Raw genomic sequence first — 20,159 nt, forward strand, 5'->3', positions numbered from 1 at the left:
CAGGTTTAATAATATTTATTTATATTTAAAAAAATTAAATAAAAAACAAAATGACACAAAAACCGAAATGATTTTATTAAGATAATGCACAATATACTAGTTAGTTAAGTGTAAGTAATCAAATATTATATAGCCCAAGTTATAATTTATACATAAAAAAAACAAAATGAGTTTACACTGCTTCAAAAAATTAAGGTTCGGTTCGCTCCATTTAGCGCTTTGGCATAAAAGTTGGGTTACGGTTCAGAAATTTATAAAGATTAGTACAGGTATAATGGTTTGATTCGCTCTGGGTCCCTGAAATGATGAAGTTAGTTATTATTTGATTTTCTTAGGTAAATTTTGGGTATTTAATGCATGGATCGGAGCCAAAACGAATATCGGTTCAAGCTCGGGTTCAGATAAGAATAAAGGTTCAGGGTTCAGGTTAGGTTCTTATGAAATAACAATATCTCGGTTCGGTTCTAATCTCTAAAAGCAGGTTTGAACTTTTTTGTATACAAACTAACATTAGAATTATATATAAAGAAGCACTTTTTTTTTTATTTCATCAAAGCAAAAAGAAGAAAGTTAAAAATATTTAGAAAATGTTGTAAAATTGCAATGTACAAAAATTTATAAAAACTGTAACTTATCAATTTAAACTGATTGATAATCTTTAAAACAATTCGGATATAAATTAGAATTTTAGCTATATACTAGTAATAACAATAACACTATTTTATAGTCATAAAATCATGAAGGTGAAACCGATTCACAAGCATTTTAGCGATTCAGTTCAGGTCGGTTAGAAAATTTAACGGTTCAGATTGATAAAAAGTACCGGTTAAAGATTAGGGTTTGATCCCTGATTTAAAGGACTGCCAAATTCATTTTCACCCCGGCGTCAAAAGCCTGAGTGAAATCATTAGGCGAAGGCATAAAATAGAGAAATATAGAGGCAAAGAGCCCCAAGCCCCCTTCCAAGTTGAAAAATGATGGCTGAATCACTAAATAGATCATCTATAGATGTAATTAGAAGTTACAATATAAATTATACATTTCAAGTTCAAAAATATAAATTATGTACAAACATGACATGCAAATTAGTAAAAGTTACGTGATACTTTAAAAAATTAATTTTATTATATTATAAATTTGACATAAACTGTTCTAAATAATAATATAATACTGTTGTTAGGTCATAGAATATAAAATTTGGTTTGAATAAATAAATAAGTGTAAATAAGTGTATTATTAAAAATAATTTAGGCGAAGTGGTTTAAAAAAGAATATAAATACCATAATATCATAACGGGTATAATTATATAAATTTATCACGATTTCATATAAATGCAAAATATATAATTTTTTGTTAGAAATTACAATAAGCATTTCTAGTAGAATATTTTATAGTTTAAATCCAATATAAATAATGCATATTATATAATTTTGTTCTTTCGTTTTTGGTTATATTACGCTATATATTTTCTTCCTTTTATCTGCGATGCACTCCAGTAATTATCACTTCAATTGTTTTTTTAGCTGTTCCACGGTTTTGACCAAAGGCTTTGCGTGAATTTTACATTCGTAGAAATTGCCCATGAAATTCAACTTAACAATATCATCATTTTGGCATAAGTACAAAGGTATATATGCCATAGCGATGTGTTTGCCGATCGCAAAGCTGTAAGAACCACTCGTCGTATAACCTACGCACTGTTTAAAAATAAATTTAATGAGAATGGATGGGTCCACGAGTTTATAAAACATAAATTATATATAATAATAAACCTTCTTTTCAATATACAAGGTTAGTCTATTTTTAGTCTATTAGTATAGTTTAATTGACTATTATTTTAAGGTTGAACTTGTAAAGGCACCTTTATAAATTTTTTTCTTCCATTTAAAAATTGTTCCAAACAATTATAAAAAATATATAAATAATATTGTTAGAAAATCATACCTTTTAAAAAATAAATTTTTATAAAAAATTCTTAATCAGTTTTTAAAGTCTTTTTTTCTTCCTGACACTAATCTCAAATGGGACCCGTTTTTTCCCTTTCCGACGGACATCTGACCTTCTTTAATTGAGTCAAACATAATTTTTTTTAGGTAATACAAAATATATGCCTATAATATTATCTTTAACAATAAATAAATTTTTATATATTAATTTGTAGCATATACTATTTTTTTTAAAAAAGGATAATATTTTATATAATTTTACAGAATCGCGCCCTTTTTTTAAAAAAATGGGCATATATATAATGGCAATGAGTACAGAAATATTGATTTATAGATAATTTAAAAAAATTCTTTTGAATTGAAAATAGATAAAAGATTCTAATCCTAAGTCTAACTCAATTTTTAGCTACAAAAATGGAGAATATAAAGAATGATCTGGTGAATTCAACGTCAAATATAATTAAAGCACAATTCAACTTTGATCAAATTTGTTATTATTTTTCTTTACCACTATAGTGATTGATTGATATTGGAGTTTTTATAAACCTTAAAAAATTTTGATTTTAGTTATATAAAATTAAATTTATTATCAAACAAAAAATCAGTTAGTAATGGAGGTATTTTTACAAAATAACAAACTTTATTTTCGTGCCAAACGCTCTCATTTCCTTCCAGATCTATTTCATCTACTTGAAATACTTTTCCAGACGCTTTATCGCTGTCGATTAACTTTTCAACTGTTAAAAAACGCAAAACTTTATTGTCCGGGTCCTTGTAAAATTGGGATTTTAAATTAATTAACGTGGATTTTCCTAAGAAATCGTTTTCCTTTGAAAAAAATAATATTTATTTTATTAATTTAAAATGTTTTATAAGTTAGAATCTAGCAGGACCGGCTGAGGGTATCATCAATAAAACAGGCCGATCCATGGCCAGATAAAATATTAAAGTTATCCCTTCATATTCCTCCTTTTTTTGCCTGTTTTGAACATATAATTATAAAATGAAAAGATCTGGAGATGGGAAATATTTACTATTCATATCCTATTTGTAATAAATACATCTTTAAATTATCAAAGATATTACTGTAAATTCAATACAAAAAACATTAAAATAAAAGAATAAAATAACTATCTTGAGTTTTAGAAATTTTTTTTTCATATATGGCTCTGAGCCGTAGGAGGGCTAGAGCTGTGAAAAAAATCGATTTTGCATGTCTCTAATATAGGCATTAATCATTATAAATGGTTTGATTCAAACTAAATATCAGAGACCTGTAGGCCAATTCCGGAACTCCGCCAGTAAAATTATAACCCGGTCCGGGCCTAAAAATAAAAAAAATTAAATGAATAGACCCTAAAAATTTTTCCAAACTCGGGTCAGGCCGTTTTTTTTACAATAAATATATATTTTATCAATTAATCAATTGAAAAATAATATAATGGGATTGTTTAACATTCATTTACTTATTGATAAAGGTTTAAACACAAATTTTGTTAAACATATTAAAGTATATTATTTATGTGTGGTTAAAAGGGGCATGAGTTATCTTAAAAATTCATTTTTACAATATTGTCTACTTATTAAAGCTGCCCAAGATGAGAAAGAAAGAAAGAATTTTCCTGTGATATGAATATAATGAGGCTTTTTTGACATCAATATCAAATCCATATTTTAAGAAATTAAGGATTGAGTCAGATGATAAAAAAAATACTTTCAAAATATATTAATAAAAGAAGCCCTAAATATAGTACCAGTAATCAAGCTCAAAATAACACCAATAAATTTAACATCTAATAAAGAAAATGATGATTATTTTTCTTTTGGTGAAACAAATGTTACTGACTTTAATAATACAAATAACATTGAACTGGAGGTTTAAATTATATTAAAGGAAGTTGAAATACATTATAAATGTTTAATTATTATCCTTCCATTATAAGGAAATTTTTTATAAATATAATAATGCAGTACCTAAATTGAAAGGTTATTTAGTTTTGACACAATATTAAGTACGCCGAAACGGCAAAGGACTAATGATAAATTATTGGAAAAATTTAATTATTTTATAAAATAATGAATCTATTTTAAATATTCTTTTGCAAAATTAAAAATACTAGTCTTCCTTCCCTATCTACGCTAAGAAATGGGCTATCACTAATATTAAAATGTCTGATTATTATAATTAACTCTTCATTAAATATTTTATTAATTATTGTTAATATTCATTCTTATTATAAGCGTATGCTATGTTCTTCACAAATAAATAATAAAAATTGTATTTTATTAACTATTCTAATTTAATTGGTAAAAGTATCTTGTAATTAAGATACTCTAATTAGAAAAAAGATACAAGTATCTTTTATCTTTTTGATATTTTGAAAAAGATACTAATATCTGTATCTAAGATTCATTTTTTCACAAAGAATCTGTATCTGTATCTAGATTCTTTTTCAGGAGGACCTGCCCAACTCTGGAAACAACTAACAAATTTAGCCTAAATTATTAAAATAAAAATTGTAAAAATCAAAGTTGGCCGGGAAGCGTAAAATAAACAAAACTCAAATTCGAGAGGACTAAATGGTTATTTTTTTTAAAATTCTAAGCAGGGTTAAATAAAAATTCCCATCTGTAGGTATTCTAAATTAATATACTAATATATGCTTTAAGTTTCTAATAATCCTATTTGAACGATATATACTTTTTGAAAATAAATATATAATGGAATAAACTGGGTTATTGATAAATATAAAATAGCTAATTAGGCCATGAGGGAATACGTAGAATAGAAGTGTAATAAAGAAAAAGGTATATGGCAGGGATGTGAACCCTTCAACAAAAAAAAGGGTCCGGGTTCGGGTCCTGTAATAAATTTTTAAAGGACCCGGGTCCAGGGTTCGGGTTAATGACTCAAAATAAGACTTTTTTTTCATTCATTTTTACTATACTTCAATATATATACACATTCATAATTCAAAATGAAATAATTTAAATTTTAAATATTTTATTCAATCGAACGATCATAATATCTTCTAAAATATCATCCTTGAGATTTCCACGTAAATTAGACAATATGTATTTCAAAGAAGAAAATCCACGTTCTACGCTGACCTAAAATAGATAGTTATCTTTATAATATATAAATTATTGTACCTGTGTCGCCGGTACAGCCATGACGAGACAAGGTATACAATTCAGGATATATTAGAGAATTTTCCTCCCAGAATGTTAAAATATTTTTATCCCTATTTTTTTCTCCTTTCTATCTGATCCTGATGATAATTTTATTTTTTTTCTCTATCTAATAATAAAATTTCGAGATCGTCAATATTACTATCATCATTACTATCGCTACAACCATTAGATGTTGAAGCCTCCAGTATATTGTTAATAATAGAGTTATGGTTATGCCATAAATCCTCGAGATGGTCTATTGCCATTTGCTTTTGCTCAATACTTAATAGAACCTGATATCGAGGATCTAAATATATTGAGGCATACACAACACTATTTTTCAAATATTGTTGCTCTCGTATTTTCATGTTTTCTAATATTTCGTATGAAAAGGAACTTGTAAATTTTTCTAATTCTAATCGACATCTCACCCATATGCCATAAAAATTGGATAAACACAACTGCTCTGACTGCAATCGTAATGTAGTAATTTTTAAAGGAACCACCCTAGTAAGGTCTTTAATTTGATTCCAATCATCCTCTGACAAAATGATTTCACATGATCCTACAATAAAATCATCACAGAAATCTTTTAAACTTATTAATCGCTCTAGCATCATACAGATAGAGGACCAACGGGTTGTGCAATCTAATATTGCCATTTGCCTTTTTATGGATTTTAATATTCGTACAATTGTAGGAGTTCTTAAATATTTAGCAACATCCCTTGCTTTGTCAATTATAGTTTTATAAAAATATTATTTTTGAGGGAATCATTAATAGCTAATTGTAGTGTGTGGGCTGCACATCTGATACAGTATATCTTCGTGGAAAAATCTTTTATTATCTCCGGTATATCAAATTCACTTATGTCCTCAAAATTATTATCATCATTATCGAAATCTATTCCATTTCGTCCAATGAACATTCATTTAATAATTTAATAGATTTGACTAGATTAGCACCATTATCCGTAGTAATGGTATAAACGTTTCTTAAAGGAATATGGAATTTATTTAAAGTTTCTATTATCATTCTTTTTATATTTTCAGAAGTTGAACTTTCTTTAATCTCCTTCATTGTTAAATTTCTTAATATTATATTATTTCCTTTAATATATTGTATATTTATTCCTAAAATATTTCTCCCTAATCTTTGGGCGGAATCTATTTTTAATGAAATTAATTTGTTTTTTGTTTCTTTTATAATTTTTGCTTGTATTTTTTTCGATTCATCAACCACTAAGTCCTTAATTTTAAAACGGTTAATTGATGTTCCAATTGCCTTACTAATAGGATCAATAATTTTTTTAAACCAGAATCTTCAATAATATTGAAAGGTCTTCCATTTATTGTAACAAGCTCAACTAAAGCATTCCTCAAATTCTCCTCAGACATTTGAATATGAATGCTTTTTTTTAAGCAAAATTTTTCAATATTATTTTGATCCTTCTTTACAATACTGATAGTAGTAGACTTTTTAACAATGTCTTCTTCCAAAAATTTGGTTTTTCTATTTAAATATTCCTCAAAGATTATAGAATGATGTCTTTTTAAATGTCTTTCCAGGTTAGTATTGTGTGAACCTTTTATCATCATGTGGCAGATTTTGCACTCAGAATCCCCTTTAGTTGCATTATAGTACTCTAACAAAATATCTTTTACTTTCATACTAAAAAAACAAAATTTAATTTGTTTAAAACTTAAAAGTATAGACACATAGGATGTATATATTTTTTATTATGGCTGCATCCAAAATCTTAAAAATATAAATAAATTTTGAAGAAAAAAATTACATAATCTATTTTTAATGTAAAAATAAAATATATGTTCAATTTCATTTTTATAAAAATTTTACAAATTGAAATTTTTAAAAAAATTAGTAAGTACAATTTTTCTTAATGCTGTTAATTTTTATAAATTTACTACCCAAATGATTATAGCCTTTTATATTAATATATTTTAGTGTCAGAAAATAATTATGGAAAGCATAAGAGTGCACAGGAACCTCTGGTGCAAAAATGACTTAAAAATTAGATATTTTGTAGAAAATAGGAAAATTTGGGAGGAAATAGGAAAAACAAAACTTGAATTATGATCAAAATTTTTAGCTGTGCTAAATTTAATAAATTATAATCTGGTAAAAATATAAAATTATAATTTAAAAGGTGCTGGAAAATTATATTATTTCTATCAAATTTTATTAACTCAAATATAATAATTTTATATATATTTTATGGAAAGATTATCTTTCAAAATAGGTTATATTATTGGTTTTCCAACTGTTTATTAAATATTGATATAATTATTCACAACATAGTATTTATTAAGTATATAAATAAAATCTAAGTTCTTAATAACTGAAAGGTAATATAAAATTAAATATTTATAAAACTTTTATTTTGATTATACTAATATTTGAATCATATCAAGCATTTTGAATATTTTAATTTTTTTAAACTTAAATGTGTCCAAGTGTTTTGTTATTAATTTGTGAAAATTTTAAAGATTTTTTCAAAATATTTTGGATGCAGCATATAACTAATTTTTTGATATGATGATTAGAATATATTTAATAACTTATAACAAAATATATATTTGCAAAACACTGCCAATTTTGATTCATTTAAATTTACTGCTTAAAAAATCATAAGATATTAATAAATTAGTCTTTAAAATTAAAATATTATTAGTTGCAGTACAAAATAATTCCAAATATTTCACTTTCAAATCAAAATACAAGTATTTCTAATAAGAGCAAATAAATTATCACAATTAAAATATTATTACTTGCACTACAATAATTCACTTTCAAAAAAATCAACGTATTTCTATAATATAGCATATTAATAAATTTACATAATAAAATATTATTACTTACACTAGAAAATAATTTATGGTATCAATCTCTAAATAAAATGAAATGAAGTCCAGGAAGAAAATCAAAAGAAAAGCGCGAATATAAAATAAATGATTCCACGAAAAAAATTAATAAAATTATCAAAATTTTATATTATTTTTTAAAAATAATATTTTTACATTATTTAAAAAAAAAATTTATATGTTAAAATTTTTACCCTGAACCTTCCACTTTTTAAAAGGGTTCGGGTCCGGGTTCGGGTTCAGCCAAAATACGAGGGTTCAGGGTCCGGGTTCACATCCCTGGTATGTGGATAGTAATGGAATAAGACACCTAGATTAAATAATCTGCTGTTTATAAATCTAATAATCGGCAATCTCCATTTTTTTAAAAGATATACTCATAACAGAATACATTTTTTAAGCAATTTATGTGAATAATTTAATGAAACCTTGTCCAATTTGATGAAGGGAGTCAATTCAGCTTGGAACGGATTTTTATCCATATTCATCTAATATAATTATTTAATTAAAATAATAATGCTCAGAATTTTCGTGAATCTAGGTAAAATAATACTATACAATTATATTCTAATATGGTAGATTATCTGTGGAAGCTTCGGGATGTAGCTGTTATGTTGTGAATTAAATAAATTAGTCAGCGCCATTGTAAATTTTTATGTCAAATTGAATATGCAATATCCTTAGTTTAAACAGTTTTTATTTTAATTATTGGTGGTAAGGGTTGGTATATTAAAGTAAAATCATAAGGTCCGATAAATTTTATTTTAAATCTCTTTTTTTCATTCCGTTTTCTTTATTTGTTTTTTTCTTAAACATAGACGCGAATATAAAAAGGGATAATTTTTTTGTAAATGTTTTACGAAAAAATACAATTAATCAATTTTCATATCAATTTTTTTAAAATAACACAAAGTATCTATTTCTCGTTTCGAGTATTTATTCGTTCGGATGTTAATTTTTTATTACTTAAATGTGCTAGACTGACTAAATTAGCAGCGAATATATTAAAATTGATTTAGACAAAAGTTTATACACCTTTCTACAGAAAACCCAAATTATTTGACTGTACCTTAAAAATAGGATAAATTTAATTGACGCTATGAATATCAATTCACAATTTGCCACGTATATATTAAATATAATAAAACTGAATTAAACCTCATGAGACCAGGCTTTAAACCCTTTTTCAATCCTCAGGGAGTTCGTGGCATACCCACCAAAATCTGTTATACCTAAGGGAAGGCCAATGTTATGAATTAAAGAGTAGAGATGCATAGTACGGTTTATGGGATGGTAGAGTTCCCAGCCTAATTCTCCTGTGTTGAAATAATAAAGGAAAATGTTCATGTAACATTTTTTTCATTAATAAATTTTTTAAAATTCATATGAAATTTATAGTGATAAATGAGGACATTAACTTGTACAAATATCAACAGAGGACAATATACCGAACGAGTGGAGAAGCATCGTCATTATACATATTCAAAAGAAGGGGGGCACGATTGTAATAACTTTACTAGTGGTATCAAATAAATTATTCATAAAAGTTCTTGATAAAGATATTGCTAAAGTGCTTAAGCGAGAGATGAGGAAATTGATATTTTAGAGAAACTCTGTTCCAAAAAGTTTTCATTCTTGAGCTGTAAATTTTTCTTAAATGTTAAATTACTTAATTAAACAAGGTTTGAACTATAATCACCCAAAGAGTCACCAAAAATAAATATCCAACATAAGTTTGAGTAATAGAAATATTATTAAGGTTATGTCTAGCTTATATTATAATATAAATTATGATGTGCATAAATGTTTTCAAACTGCATAAATTAATAATGAAACGTAACTAAAAATATGTTTTTAGACCCTTTTTTATTTTTGTTGTGTCCTAAATATATTTAAAAAAACCTCAAAATTTATAAATTTTCGCAAATTAATAAAATTATAAAACATGTCGGAAATCTTTCATTATTTTTTTTACAAAAAAAAATCTAAAAAAAACCCAAAAAAACGAGAGTAAAATACTTTAATATTACTTACTAATTTTCATAAAAATTACCCAAATAAAAAAATTTTGTAATCATCGGAAAATGATTTAGAACACTATTTTATTTTTACATTAAAAATAGCTTATGTTATATTTTTCTTCAAAATTAATAAATTTATTTATATTTTTTAAATATAGGACACAGCTTTAAAAATAAAAACAGTTATTTAGTATTTATTTTATTAAAGTTTAGAAAGTTATCAAATGTGTTTTTTAGGTTGGACATAACCTATCTCAAAACCTTTTTTATACAAATCCAAACTGTTTTTTTCGAGATCTTTTTTTATCACTTTTTTTAAAGGTTTTGTGTTTTCGAAATCTTATTTTTAATATATCACTTTTTTATAAAAAAATTGTTTACATGTTTTTTTTCACGACAATTATCATGTAAACGGTTTTATAGTGCATTGTATATAATTTTTCTCATGACAAATAATCTCAATAAACTAGTCAAACAGATAAGTAATTGAGAGAACAAAGTTATTTTCGACCAAAATTGTATATATAAGAAGATAAAATATTACCGATCATCTTATTTTTATTTTACGTAAAATGTTTTAAATCTTGCTCAATTCTCAGATCTATTATTGTATTGCGATTGCGAAATTTGTTTACGATTATAAATTTAATAAAGACGAATTGGATTAAATAAAAGGAATCTATTTTGATAATTAAAGAGTGATGCTTTCCTCTAATTAATTTTTGCGAATGCCTATCTCCCTTTTATTTTAATATAAAGCCAGGGGTAACTCCGTGGTGCGGCTCTGGCCGCTCCTTACTAACCAGCAATTCCCTTTTGATTTATTCCGTGTTAATTTACGTGAATAATGTTTACATCTAGAAAAACTACGGGTTGCGCCGTAGTGGGACTCAGGCCGAGCTTTGCTAATAAATCCCGGTTTCCTTTCTTTTGACCTATTATACATCCTAGAATAGCGCCATCTCTAAAACCGGGTCCCCAAGTCCTCACTCTTGAAAATCCCGAAGGATCAATCGTGATCGAACCCTCCCTCACGCCATCGTTCGGGGAGCCTGTCAATGGCCTCAAAATTTTTACTGACGCCCAACGACGATCAAGAGGAGGCCACCGAACATGATTTAGAATGCTTTTCATTAATCTACCGGCATCATACTGATGCAAATTTATCTTTTTATAAATAATTAAGAATACTTTGCAATATTCTCAATCTCCTGTTGGATTCGCAGACGTGTTGCTAATTGCTAGTCCTTTATTAATATTGTTGATAATTATAATGGTTTTTATGTCTTCCATTGACAGTCCAAACATCGGTTTAAGGATGAATACAGTTTTTAGTTTTGTATATAATATGTGACCACATAAAGATAGGAATAACGACAAGTATTTTGTCCCGGTTTGATGCCGATGGATGAATAAAAAGCTTTATAATATTAAGTGGCCTCCTCGTAAATAATTAAATGCAGGTTGGGCGCAAGTGAAAATTTCGGGGCCATATTGACAGGCTCCCGAACGATGGGATGAGGGAGGGTTCGATTACGATCGTTCCATCGAGATTTTCAAGGGTGAAGACTTAGCGACCCGGCTTTAGAGATGGCGCTTTTCTAGGATGAATCTATAAAAGGGAATAAGAAAGGAAAATGGGGATTTATTAGCAAGGCGCGGCCTAAGTCGCCCATAATGCAACCTGTCGTTTTCCCTAGAATTAAGCATTATTCATGTAAATTAACAGGGGATAAATCAAAGGGGAATTTGGTTGGTTAGTAGGAGTGGCCGGAGCAGCATCATGGAGCAACCCGTGGCTTTTTATTAAAATAAAAGGGAATAAGCATTTGCGAAAATTAATTAAGTGAAAACAGGGTCGTAAATTCGAAGGAATTTTAGTACCCTATAAACTAAGGGCATAGGTATAATAAAATTAATAATAACATGATTTTTTTCACCCGTATAACTTAACCGTATGCCTAAGATATTCATGTCATTGCCCACTTTAAAATTCTTGTTTTCCATAAATTTCCAATCATCGATCAATTTTCCATTTTCGGTCAATCTTTCCATCACATTTTTAGAGAGAGGACCCGCTATGCTCAAACAACCCAATTCATCGGTTACATTCGAAAGGCATAAATCCTGGTTATCAATAGGAAAGACGTTAGATTTCGGGAAATTATTTTCTAGGGCGTAGTTGTATGCTTGATGGCTGAGCCATCTTGAAAATAAGATCAAAAAATATTATAAATAATGATATGGTTTATATTTATAGTATAGTTAGATTCCAACATGGTAAGGCAAAAATAATTTGATGATGCCGATGACATGCCTTTATTTTAAGAGTATTTTTTTTATTCAATCTACATTTTCTTTCTTTCTCCTTCCATCTCTCCCATTTTTTTATTTCCTTCCTTTCATTTTTCTTCTTTCTTTTTCATACAAACCTAAAATCGTGCAACTCTGAACCAGCTCCAGTAACCAATAAATAATCGTTAAGTGTAAGATGGGATATAGTCATCTCGCTAAACACATTGCCACTTTGAGGTGCTATACAATGAGCTATAGTAGTTCTACCTACCTTTATTATATTTGAAGAAGAAAAAAAAATTACCGTGTGGCGAAATGGTAAAATAACTTTTATCCAATCATTCTAATTCCTAGTAATTAATTAATTACTCAAAAAAAAATTATGCTACGAACTTATCTGATCGAAGTCGATAGGACTCAGTAAGACATTTTCCAGGATTTGGTATTTGATTTTAAAATTTATTCTGGACCGGTACGAACCATTTAAAAATTCTAAATTATCTTGTTATTTAATGTTTAACTATTAAAATTATTTTTAAGAAAAATTCAGAAAATTGGTTATTATTCTTAAGCATTTATAACTTTCCTGATCTCGATGAAATATCGGGCCTTTTCAAATGTCCAATATATAGAGCTGTGCCGATCCACATATTTTTCACCAATCCTATCCGATATTGTTCAAAACAGATCCGATATTTATATTGATTTTACATCACCCCCCTGTGAACCAAATGTAATTAAAAAATCAATATTTTTTATGCAAAAATGCATTTAATTTAATTTTCTTTAATTCTACAATAATTAAAAAAAGTTTACGGATATTGGTGGTATTAAATGAATTTTTCATTATTCCTCCCATAAAAAGATTTAAAATAAATAAAACTTAAGGTGTTCCTTTCTATTTTTATAAAAAACTTTTAAAATACTATAAATCTATTTAAAAAAATAAATAAAATTTAAGGGGTGTTGTTGCATTGTTTAAAAAAAAATTATTTAGAAACTATTATTAATAAAAAAATAAAAGTAAAAAGATCGGATCGGTTTTTTACAGGTATCGGCCCGATTCGATATTTTTTGCGATCCGATCCGAATTTAATATCGGCACAACCCTACCAATATATTGGATCTATTTCTAACTAAAATTTCGGAGAGAAACTCGTAGAACAAAAATTTTTAAATTTTTTTCTCTGATGGGGTTGGACCTGAAAAATAGGTTCGAAGCGAGGCTCTAAGATTTTGTATATCTCCGTCCCTTTTTCACACCCATTTCTTCTTCTAATCCCTTCCCCAATGAAGCTTATTCTGAGGAGGGAGGAGTGTTATAAATGCTAATTTTTATCTTCCTTTTTTTAAAAAATATTTTAAATTGCGAAAATTTATCGTTATATATATAATAATAGTTGTTATTGAATATTCAAAATTATTCTTTTTTTTTCAAAAAAATGTAAGGTTAAACTTAAAAGTATTCCAAATGTTTACCAAAAAATATTTAAACAAAAATTTTACTTTTATTATAAAGTTCTAACTTCACGTTTTGTAAATTGAGTGGTAAAACCTTATCCTTAGGGTTCCTCTTACTCATCTTCGTCCCTTTATATTAATTTTTTTTATAAATATATTAGCATAAACTCAACGTGTTAACCAGATTTTTTAAAAACGGGCCGGGCTGTGCAAATGATAACTCTGCAGGTCTCTGATAAATATCAAGGAAATATATTATTCGGTATATGATTGTAATAAATCTTTATGTAATATTATTCAAATGTTTTCTCTATTAAATTCAATACAGCTCTCCCAAAATCCTACCTTCAGTCTCATTGCGGCAGGGAAGTGGCAACGTCCTTTGACGGCTAATGAGGTTTAAAAGAATCCCTGTGGTCTGTTTCTAGAATAGGATCACCGTCTCCTCAATGGGGTGTAGAAACCACCTAGAGAAGCTGATGTCTGGAAGGGCAATCGATTGTAAAGATCGTGCTCCAAAAATTCCTAATGGTTACAACAAAGCATGAGCGGCGTACAGCCCAAAGTACTCCGCAGGCCTCCTCATCTGCCTACGATAAAGAAAAGGATGAGAAACCTGGTGGAATCACGATTCGTGAAAATGAAACATATGACGGCTATAAACGACCTGATAATATGTAGAGAAACCAGTTTACAGGGGATAGAGTAAGAGTTGCGATATGGAATGTTGGGAGTATGACAGAAAGAACGGGAGAAGCGGTCGATGCATGGGATAGAAGCATATAGATAGGTAGGTGTAGCATATAAGAGACCAGATGGAAAGGTAATGGCGCGAGAATGATTGGCAGGAGAAGTGAAAAGTATAAATATTTTAGGCAAGGAGGTAATGATGGTAAGGCTGACATTGGCGTATTGGTTGCAGTGAAATGGGTGAGCAAAGTAATAGAAGTAAGAAGACTAGGTAACCAGACAATGATAATCAAGATGATTTTTGGTAGAAAGTTATGCAATAATATTTTGGCATATGTTTCTCAGGATGGAGAAGGGATTATTCTGGCTGGTGATCTGATGGACATGTAGGAGCGAGTAGTGAGAGTTATGAGGGAGCACATGGAGGATTTAGTTACCGCATAAGAAATCCGGAAGGGGAGAGAATTTTGGATTTTGGTGATGCTTATGATTGTTTGTAATACAATGTTTATGAAAGAATCAGAGAAGCTGCTTACTTACAAGTCGGATAGTATTAGAGGTACGGTGGATTAATTGTTAGAAGAAGATGTGATAGGAGCATAGTAAAAGATGTTAAAGTGATACGGGGGGGTGTATTGAACGGCATCGACTAGTTATTAGAGATCTCACTTTTAACAGGATCGCTAAAAGAAAGTTTCTGCCAAGGCTCAAGGTTTGGAAATTGAAAGAGATTACTAGACGTCAATTCAATATGATATTAGCGATGAAGTAAAGGTGGCATAAGCATCTAAGGTAAATGACAAGTGGGAAGCCATGAAGAAAGCCTGGGTGAGGACAACTGACGAGGTAGGTGGATGGACAAAAGGGCAGTCTAGATATAAGGAGTCATGGTGGTGGAATTTGGAGCGAAAGTTGTGGACGAGAAAGGGAGGTGTTTGAAAGAATGGTATAATAGTAAAGAAAATAGTGATAACGATATTTACAATTTGGCGTAAAGAATAATAGCGATAGCGCAAGAAGAACAAAGGCAGGATTTTGCTAAAGAATTGGAATGCGCGGAAGAAATGTGAAATGTGGTCCGAATGGTAAAGCAGATGGCAAATGAAAGGCAGGATGTAGGTGTTAAATGTTTGAAAAATATGGAAGGAAAAATGGTAATTGATAGTAGTGGTATTAAGAACAATTGGAAAATCTACATGGAAGGACTTTTGAACGAAGAGAATGAATAGGATAATGATGTTAGTTGTGCAAAGGTAAAAGGTTCAGTGTGTAAATTTGGCAAGGACAAAATTAAAAGAGCAGTGAAAAAGATGAAAAAAGGGAAGGCAGCGGGTTTAACGAGAGTGGTATCAGAAATGTTTAAAGGTTCTGATGACTTAGGGAGTGAATGGTTAATGATAGCCAATCTAATTGTCACAGAAGGAAATATTCCCGAAGATTAGCGAAGAAATATAATTATTCCAGTATACAAGGGGAAAGGTGATCCGTTAGATTGCGGGTCGAACATGTAATGATTTTTGAGAGGGTATTAGAGAAGTGAATAAGAACAAAGAAAAATCGATTGGGAAAAGGCATAACATGCAATTTTTGTGGTGAGACAAATACAAGAAAAGTTTCTTGCAAAGGAAAAGAAACTGTATTATGGGTTTGTTGACTTGGAGAAAGCATTTGACAGGGTGCCACGTAGGGCCTTGAAGAAAATCAGGTGTGGAAGAATAATTAGTTATATTAGTGATGGCAATGTATGTGGGAGCACAAACTGCGGTACGTATGGATGATGGAGATAGTGAAAGCTTTGATGTGAAGGTAGGACTTTATCAGGGATCCGTGCTGAGTCCATTATCATTTATCTTAAATGAATGTGGTAGCTAGAGAAATGCGCAAAGGACTTCCCTGGGAGCTATTATATGCAGATGACCTTGTAATAATGGCAAACAGTGAGAAAGAATTGAGGGATAAAATTAGTAGATGGAATATGGCTATGGAAGCAAAGGGTATGAAAATGAATGCAGTTAAGACAATGATGGTTGGTGGTGATAATCTGAAAGTGAAGGAATCCGGCAACTGAGCTTGTAGTGTATGTGGGAAGGAGTTGCTAGAATTCAATTTACAGATGCCAGAAATGAGTGCATAAAAGATGTAACGGGAAAAAAGGAAGTCTGATATTAGCAAGAATGACATTTATTTGTAGAATGTGCATATAAGGGGTACATAATACTAATAACGTCGATAACGGTGGGCAATGGGTTAAACCTGGAAAAAGTAAAAAAGTTTTACTATTTGGGTGCTATGTTAAATGCAGAAGGTGGTGTAGTTCTGCTGTGCAAGGGATAGACAAGCATAGAAAAAGAGATTTGGTCTATTCTAACATATAAAAACGTCGCTTCGAAGTTAAAGGGGAAGTTTACGTAAGCTGTGTGAGTACTTATTTAGTTTCGGGCAATGAAAGCAGCCCACGAAGCCAAATTGGAAGAAACAGAGATGAGGATAATTAGATGGATGTGTGGGGTATCTATGTGAGAGAAGAAAAACTAGCAAGGAATTGCAAGCAAGAATAGGTAAGGGTGATTGGAGTGGTAATGAGAAGATATATATTAAGATTCATGCGGAACGTAAGACAAAAAATAACTGGGTAAAGAGATTCACCTTGATGGAAGTAGGAGGATCAAGACCTAGAGGAAATCCCAAGATGACGTGGATAAAAGTGATAGCGGCGGATTTAAGAAAAATGAATCTTACAAATATTGATGTACAGGGCCGTCAAAAATGGAAAAGAAAAATCAGAAGGAAAACTGTCCAACTTGAAAATCGCCATTAAACGAAGAAGAAGAAGAAATTCAATATAGATTTAAAGAAATATACTTAAGGTATAATATATGTGTTTATAAATGAATCTTTTTTAAATATAAATTTTGTTTACTCCAAAACAAAATTTTCCTCTTTCAAATTACTAAATTTTGAATTTCTTTATTTCTTATTCCCTCAAATAATTCATTCATTTTATACTTTGGGCAACTTATTAGCGAAAATCCAATCCAAAAAATCATGTGCTCGAAATCCGGATATCCTAAATTTCCCGAAAGGTGTGAGATCGCTAAGGCCTACACAATTTGTGACGTCTTGCACTTCTTGCCTCATAGCGTCAAACCATTCTGATTGAACGCCGTAATAAGGATTCATGTGGAATTTATGGTAAATTTGGTCATTTTTTATATTTTGGCTTTCTTTGGCTATCAAGTCGTTGCATCTGATGTCTCGCCGCATTTTATGGGGTAGAAAGTATAGAGCCTGTTCCCAACCTGATATTTAAAATTTGTAAGCTACATCATTTTCTCAAATATCCCTATTTATTTTTATTACTTTATAGATTTCCCATATATCTTCTCGTAATATTATTTTAAAAAAGATCTGCAAAATTACAATTTTATTTGATTTATTCATAGTTGCGAACAAACTTTGTCCCACCGGAACTAATTATCATAAAATATTTCTCGAGCAACTACAACTTCCAAAATTTTAAGCAACTATCTAATCTAAGCTCAAAATGCAGGCCACTCGATTTATTGTGAAATTTTATAAATAATAGTAAATTAGTTAACCATTATTAAATCCCATTATGGCTCCTTTTTCCTTTGAAAGATATTGGGCCAAAGGCGTACACCTTTTAGTCGGTCTACCAGCTATTCTTTGTTCTCTAGGGAAATAGATGGCGTTGTTCATACCATAACTTTCTCTCGCTTTCGCAAAAACGTATTTTCTTGAGAGGAATAAATGTTTTAATATTCAAAAATAAATTTATCACGTATTTATTATCATATTTTACATTATAAGTTTATAATGGTATATTGATAGCAAGGATCTGCTGGTCTCAAAAGTCAAAATCCAGCATAATACCGAAATAGGGCTAAATATTTTACTATATATTATATTTAGTCGATAATTTTTCAGAAAAGAATTTAAAAAAATATATTTCATATTTTAGATAGGAGATACATAACACTATTATAATGAAAATAAATAATTCTTCCAAATTATATTATAACATACTCATTGGTGATAAGGAAGTAGAGTACCAAAGGACTGATTAATTGAAAAAAATGCATTGTAAAAAAGTGGATATAGAACACTATAGCATTCAGCCAACGATTTATAATGTGTCAATTAAATATTAAGAAATAGCATGAAGGATCTTTCAAAGATCAACCGATAAATTATCCTATATTATAAACCCTAAACATGTTTAAAATTTAATAACCAGTGAGACCAAAATATCATTGGAACATGACAAATTTCCATACACTACAATCTCTTACCTATATTGGTAAAATTCAAAGCTAGATCTGAGCCATTCAATAAAATTATGTTTTAAAACAAAATAATAAATAAAGTAAATCGATCGATTGGTGTAGCAACAAAAACATTTAATTCAAGATAAAAATATCATAGAAATATAAAACAATTATTATCATTCAGCTTCAGTAGAAAGGGTATTTTCATTATTTGAAGTGGTTCATTTCAAACTTAGAAATTTTATAAGGAACTGCAAAGGAATGAAGATTAGTTTTATTATTTAATCAATTAAATTCAAATATAAATGTCGAGGACATAGATATTACTGTGATTTTTAATCTATAAATATTGTAATTTTATTTTAATTTTACAATTTTTTTGTTATTGTAAAGAAGTATTACATTAACAATATTAATAAATTCTATAAGAAAATAAGAATTGATATTAGTTTAAATTATTAATTAAAAGTCAGAATATTAAATAATTTCGCGCTACATTGAGTTTAGAATTAATAACGAATTTTATATATTGTGCTAAAAAAATAGAAAATGAAAGAAAAGTAATATAATTTTTTTTTATCTAATAAGCAATGATTGATTTCACTAGTAAAATTTGGTATTTTTCAATTAAATAAAAAACAACTAAATTTTGAACTAATCTGCCTATATTAAATATCATGATCAAATTTAAATCGTATTAAAAATATTGATTTAGATCTCTTTAAAAAAAATTGGGTGGGATTAGTGAACCCTATTTCTTCCTTTATCACCCGTCTTTTAATAATTATTTTTTTTATAAAGATAAACTTATCAGCCCATTTATCAGGATCGAAGCGATCTGGATCGCATTCTATCAAATCGTAAGGTGGTTCTTCATTTATTATCCATTCTGCCAAGTATTTTCCTATTCCCCCCGCATGTACGATACCATAACTTTTAATAATAAAATTTTGAATTAATTGATTGATTTCGAAAAAAATTCTAACCCAGAACCAGCTGCAATCCAAAAGTTGTTGGGTAAATGAGATACCGGACCCACCAAAGGCAGAACATCTGGGGTATACATAATAGGACCGTGCACGCAAACCTATTTAAATTTGATCGAGTGTTAAAAAATATTGGCAAATATGTCAGATTTTATAAAATTGACTAAACGAAAACTGTATTTTGTATATTTAGCGTCAATGTGTTATTTTTCAATTTTAAATCATTTTTTAAGCGCGTTTTTTTTAAATTTAAAAATCTGATTTTACCGGTAATGTATTCCAGCATGTTTAGAATACCTATCTTATGAATTTGGGAAAACTAATATAAATTATATTAAAATTTCATAATAAAATTATCTGGGGTAGATATTTTAAACATGATGAAATACATTTCCGGTAAAATTAGATTTTTAT

The 20,159-nt window shown here is 28.8% G+C and overlaps 1 protein-coding gene across 6 annotated transcripts in view; it reads right to left on the minus strand.

The window, feature by feature from the left end:
- Positions 1-1,243: 1,243 nt before the first annotated feature.
- Positions 1,244-20,159, minus strand: part of LOC135927405 (dimethylglycine dehydrogenase, mitochondrial-like) — a 37,033-nt gene continuing 18,117 nt past the window's right edge. Inside the window, exons 9-18 of one of the 6 annotated variants that reach the window (XM_065463374.1) lie at positions 19,746-19,846; positions 19,567-19,692; positions 18,070-18,227; positions 17,477-17,769; positions 12,457-12,590; positions 11,965-12,230; positions 9,162-9,319; positions 8,432-8,491; positions 2,587-2,775; positions 1,244-1,698 (exon numbers count right to left, since the gene is read on the minus strand). In XM_065463374.1, coding sequence (XP_065319446.1) covers positions 1,504-1,698; positions 2,587-2,775; positions 8,432-8,491; positions 9,162-9,319; positions 11,965-12,230; positions 12,457-12,590; positions 17,477-17,769; positions 18,070-18,227; positions 19,567-19,692; positions 19,746-19,846 — 1,680 coding nt within the window. In that variant the 3' untranslated portion in view covers positions 1,244-1,503. Of the gene's footprint in view, positions 1,699-2,586; positions 2,776-3,221; positions 3,273-8,431; positions 8,492-9,161; positions 9,320-11,950; positions 12,231-12,456; positions 12,591-17,476; positions 17,770-18,069; positions 18,228-19,566; positions 19,693-19,745; positions 19,847-20,159 lie in introns of those variants that run through there. The other 5 variants (XM_065463373.1, XM_065463375.1, XM_065463378.1 and 2 more) reach the window with 5 other exon arrangements.

Source organism: Gordionus sp. m RMFG-2023, chromosome 3 (genome assembly GCF_954871325.1).
Source record: "Gordionus sp. m RMFG-2023 chromosome 3, tfGorSpeb1-WG-v2, whole genome shotgun sequence".
Taxonomy (NCBI): domain Eukaryota; kingdom Metazoa; phylum Nematomorpha; class Gordioida; order Chordodea; family Parachordodidae; genus Gordionus; species Gordionus sp. m RMFG-2023.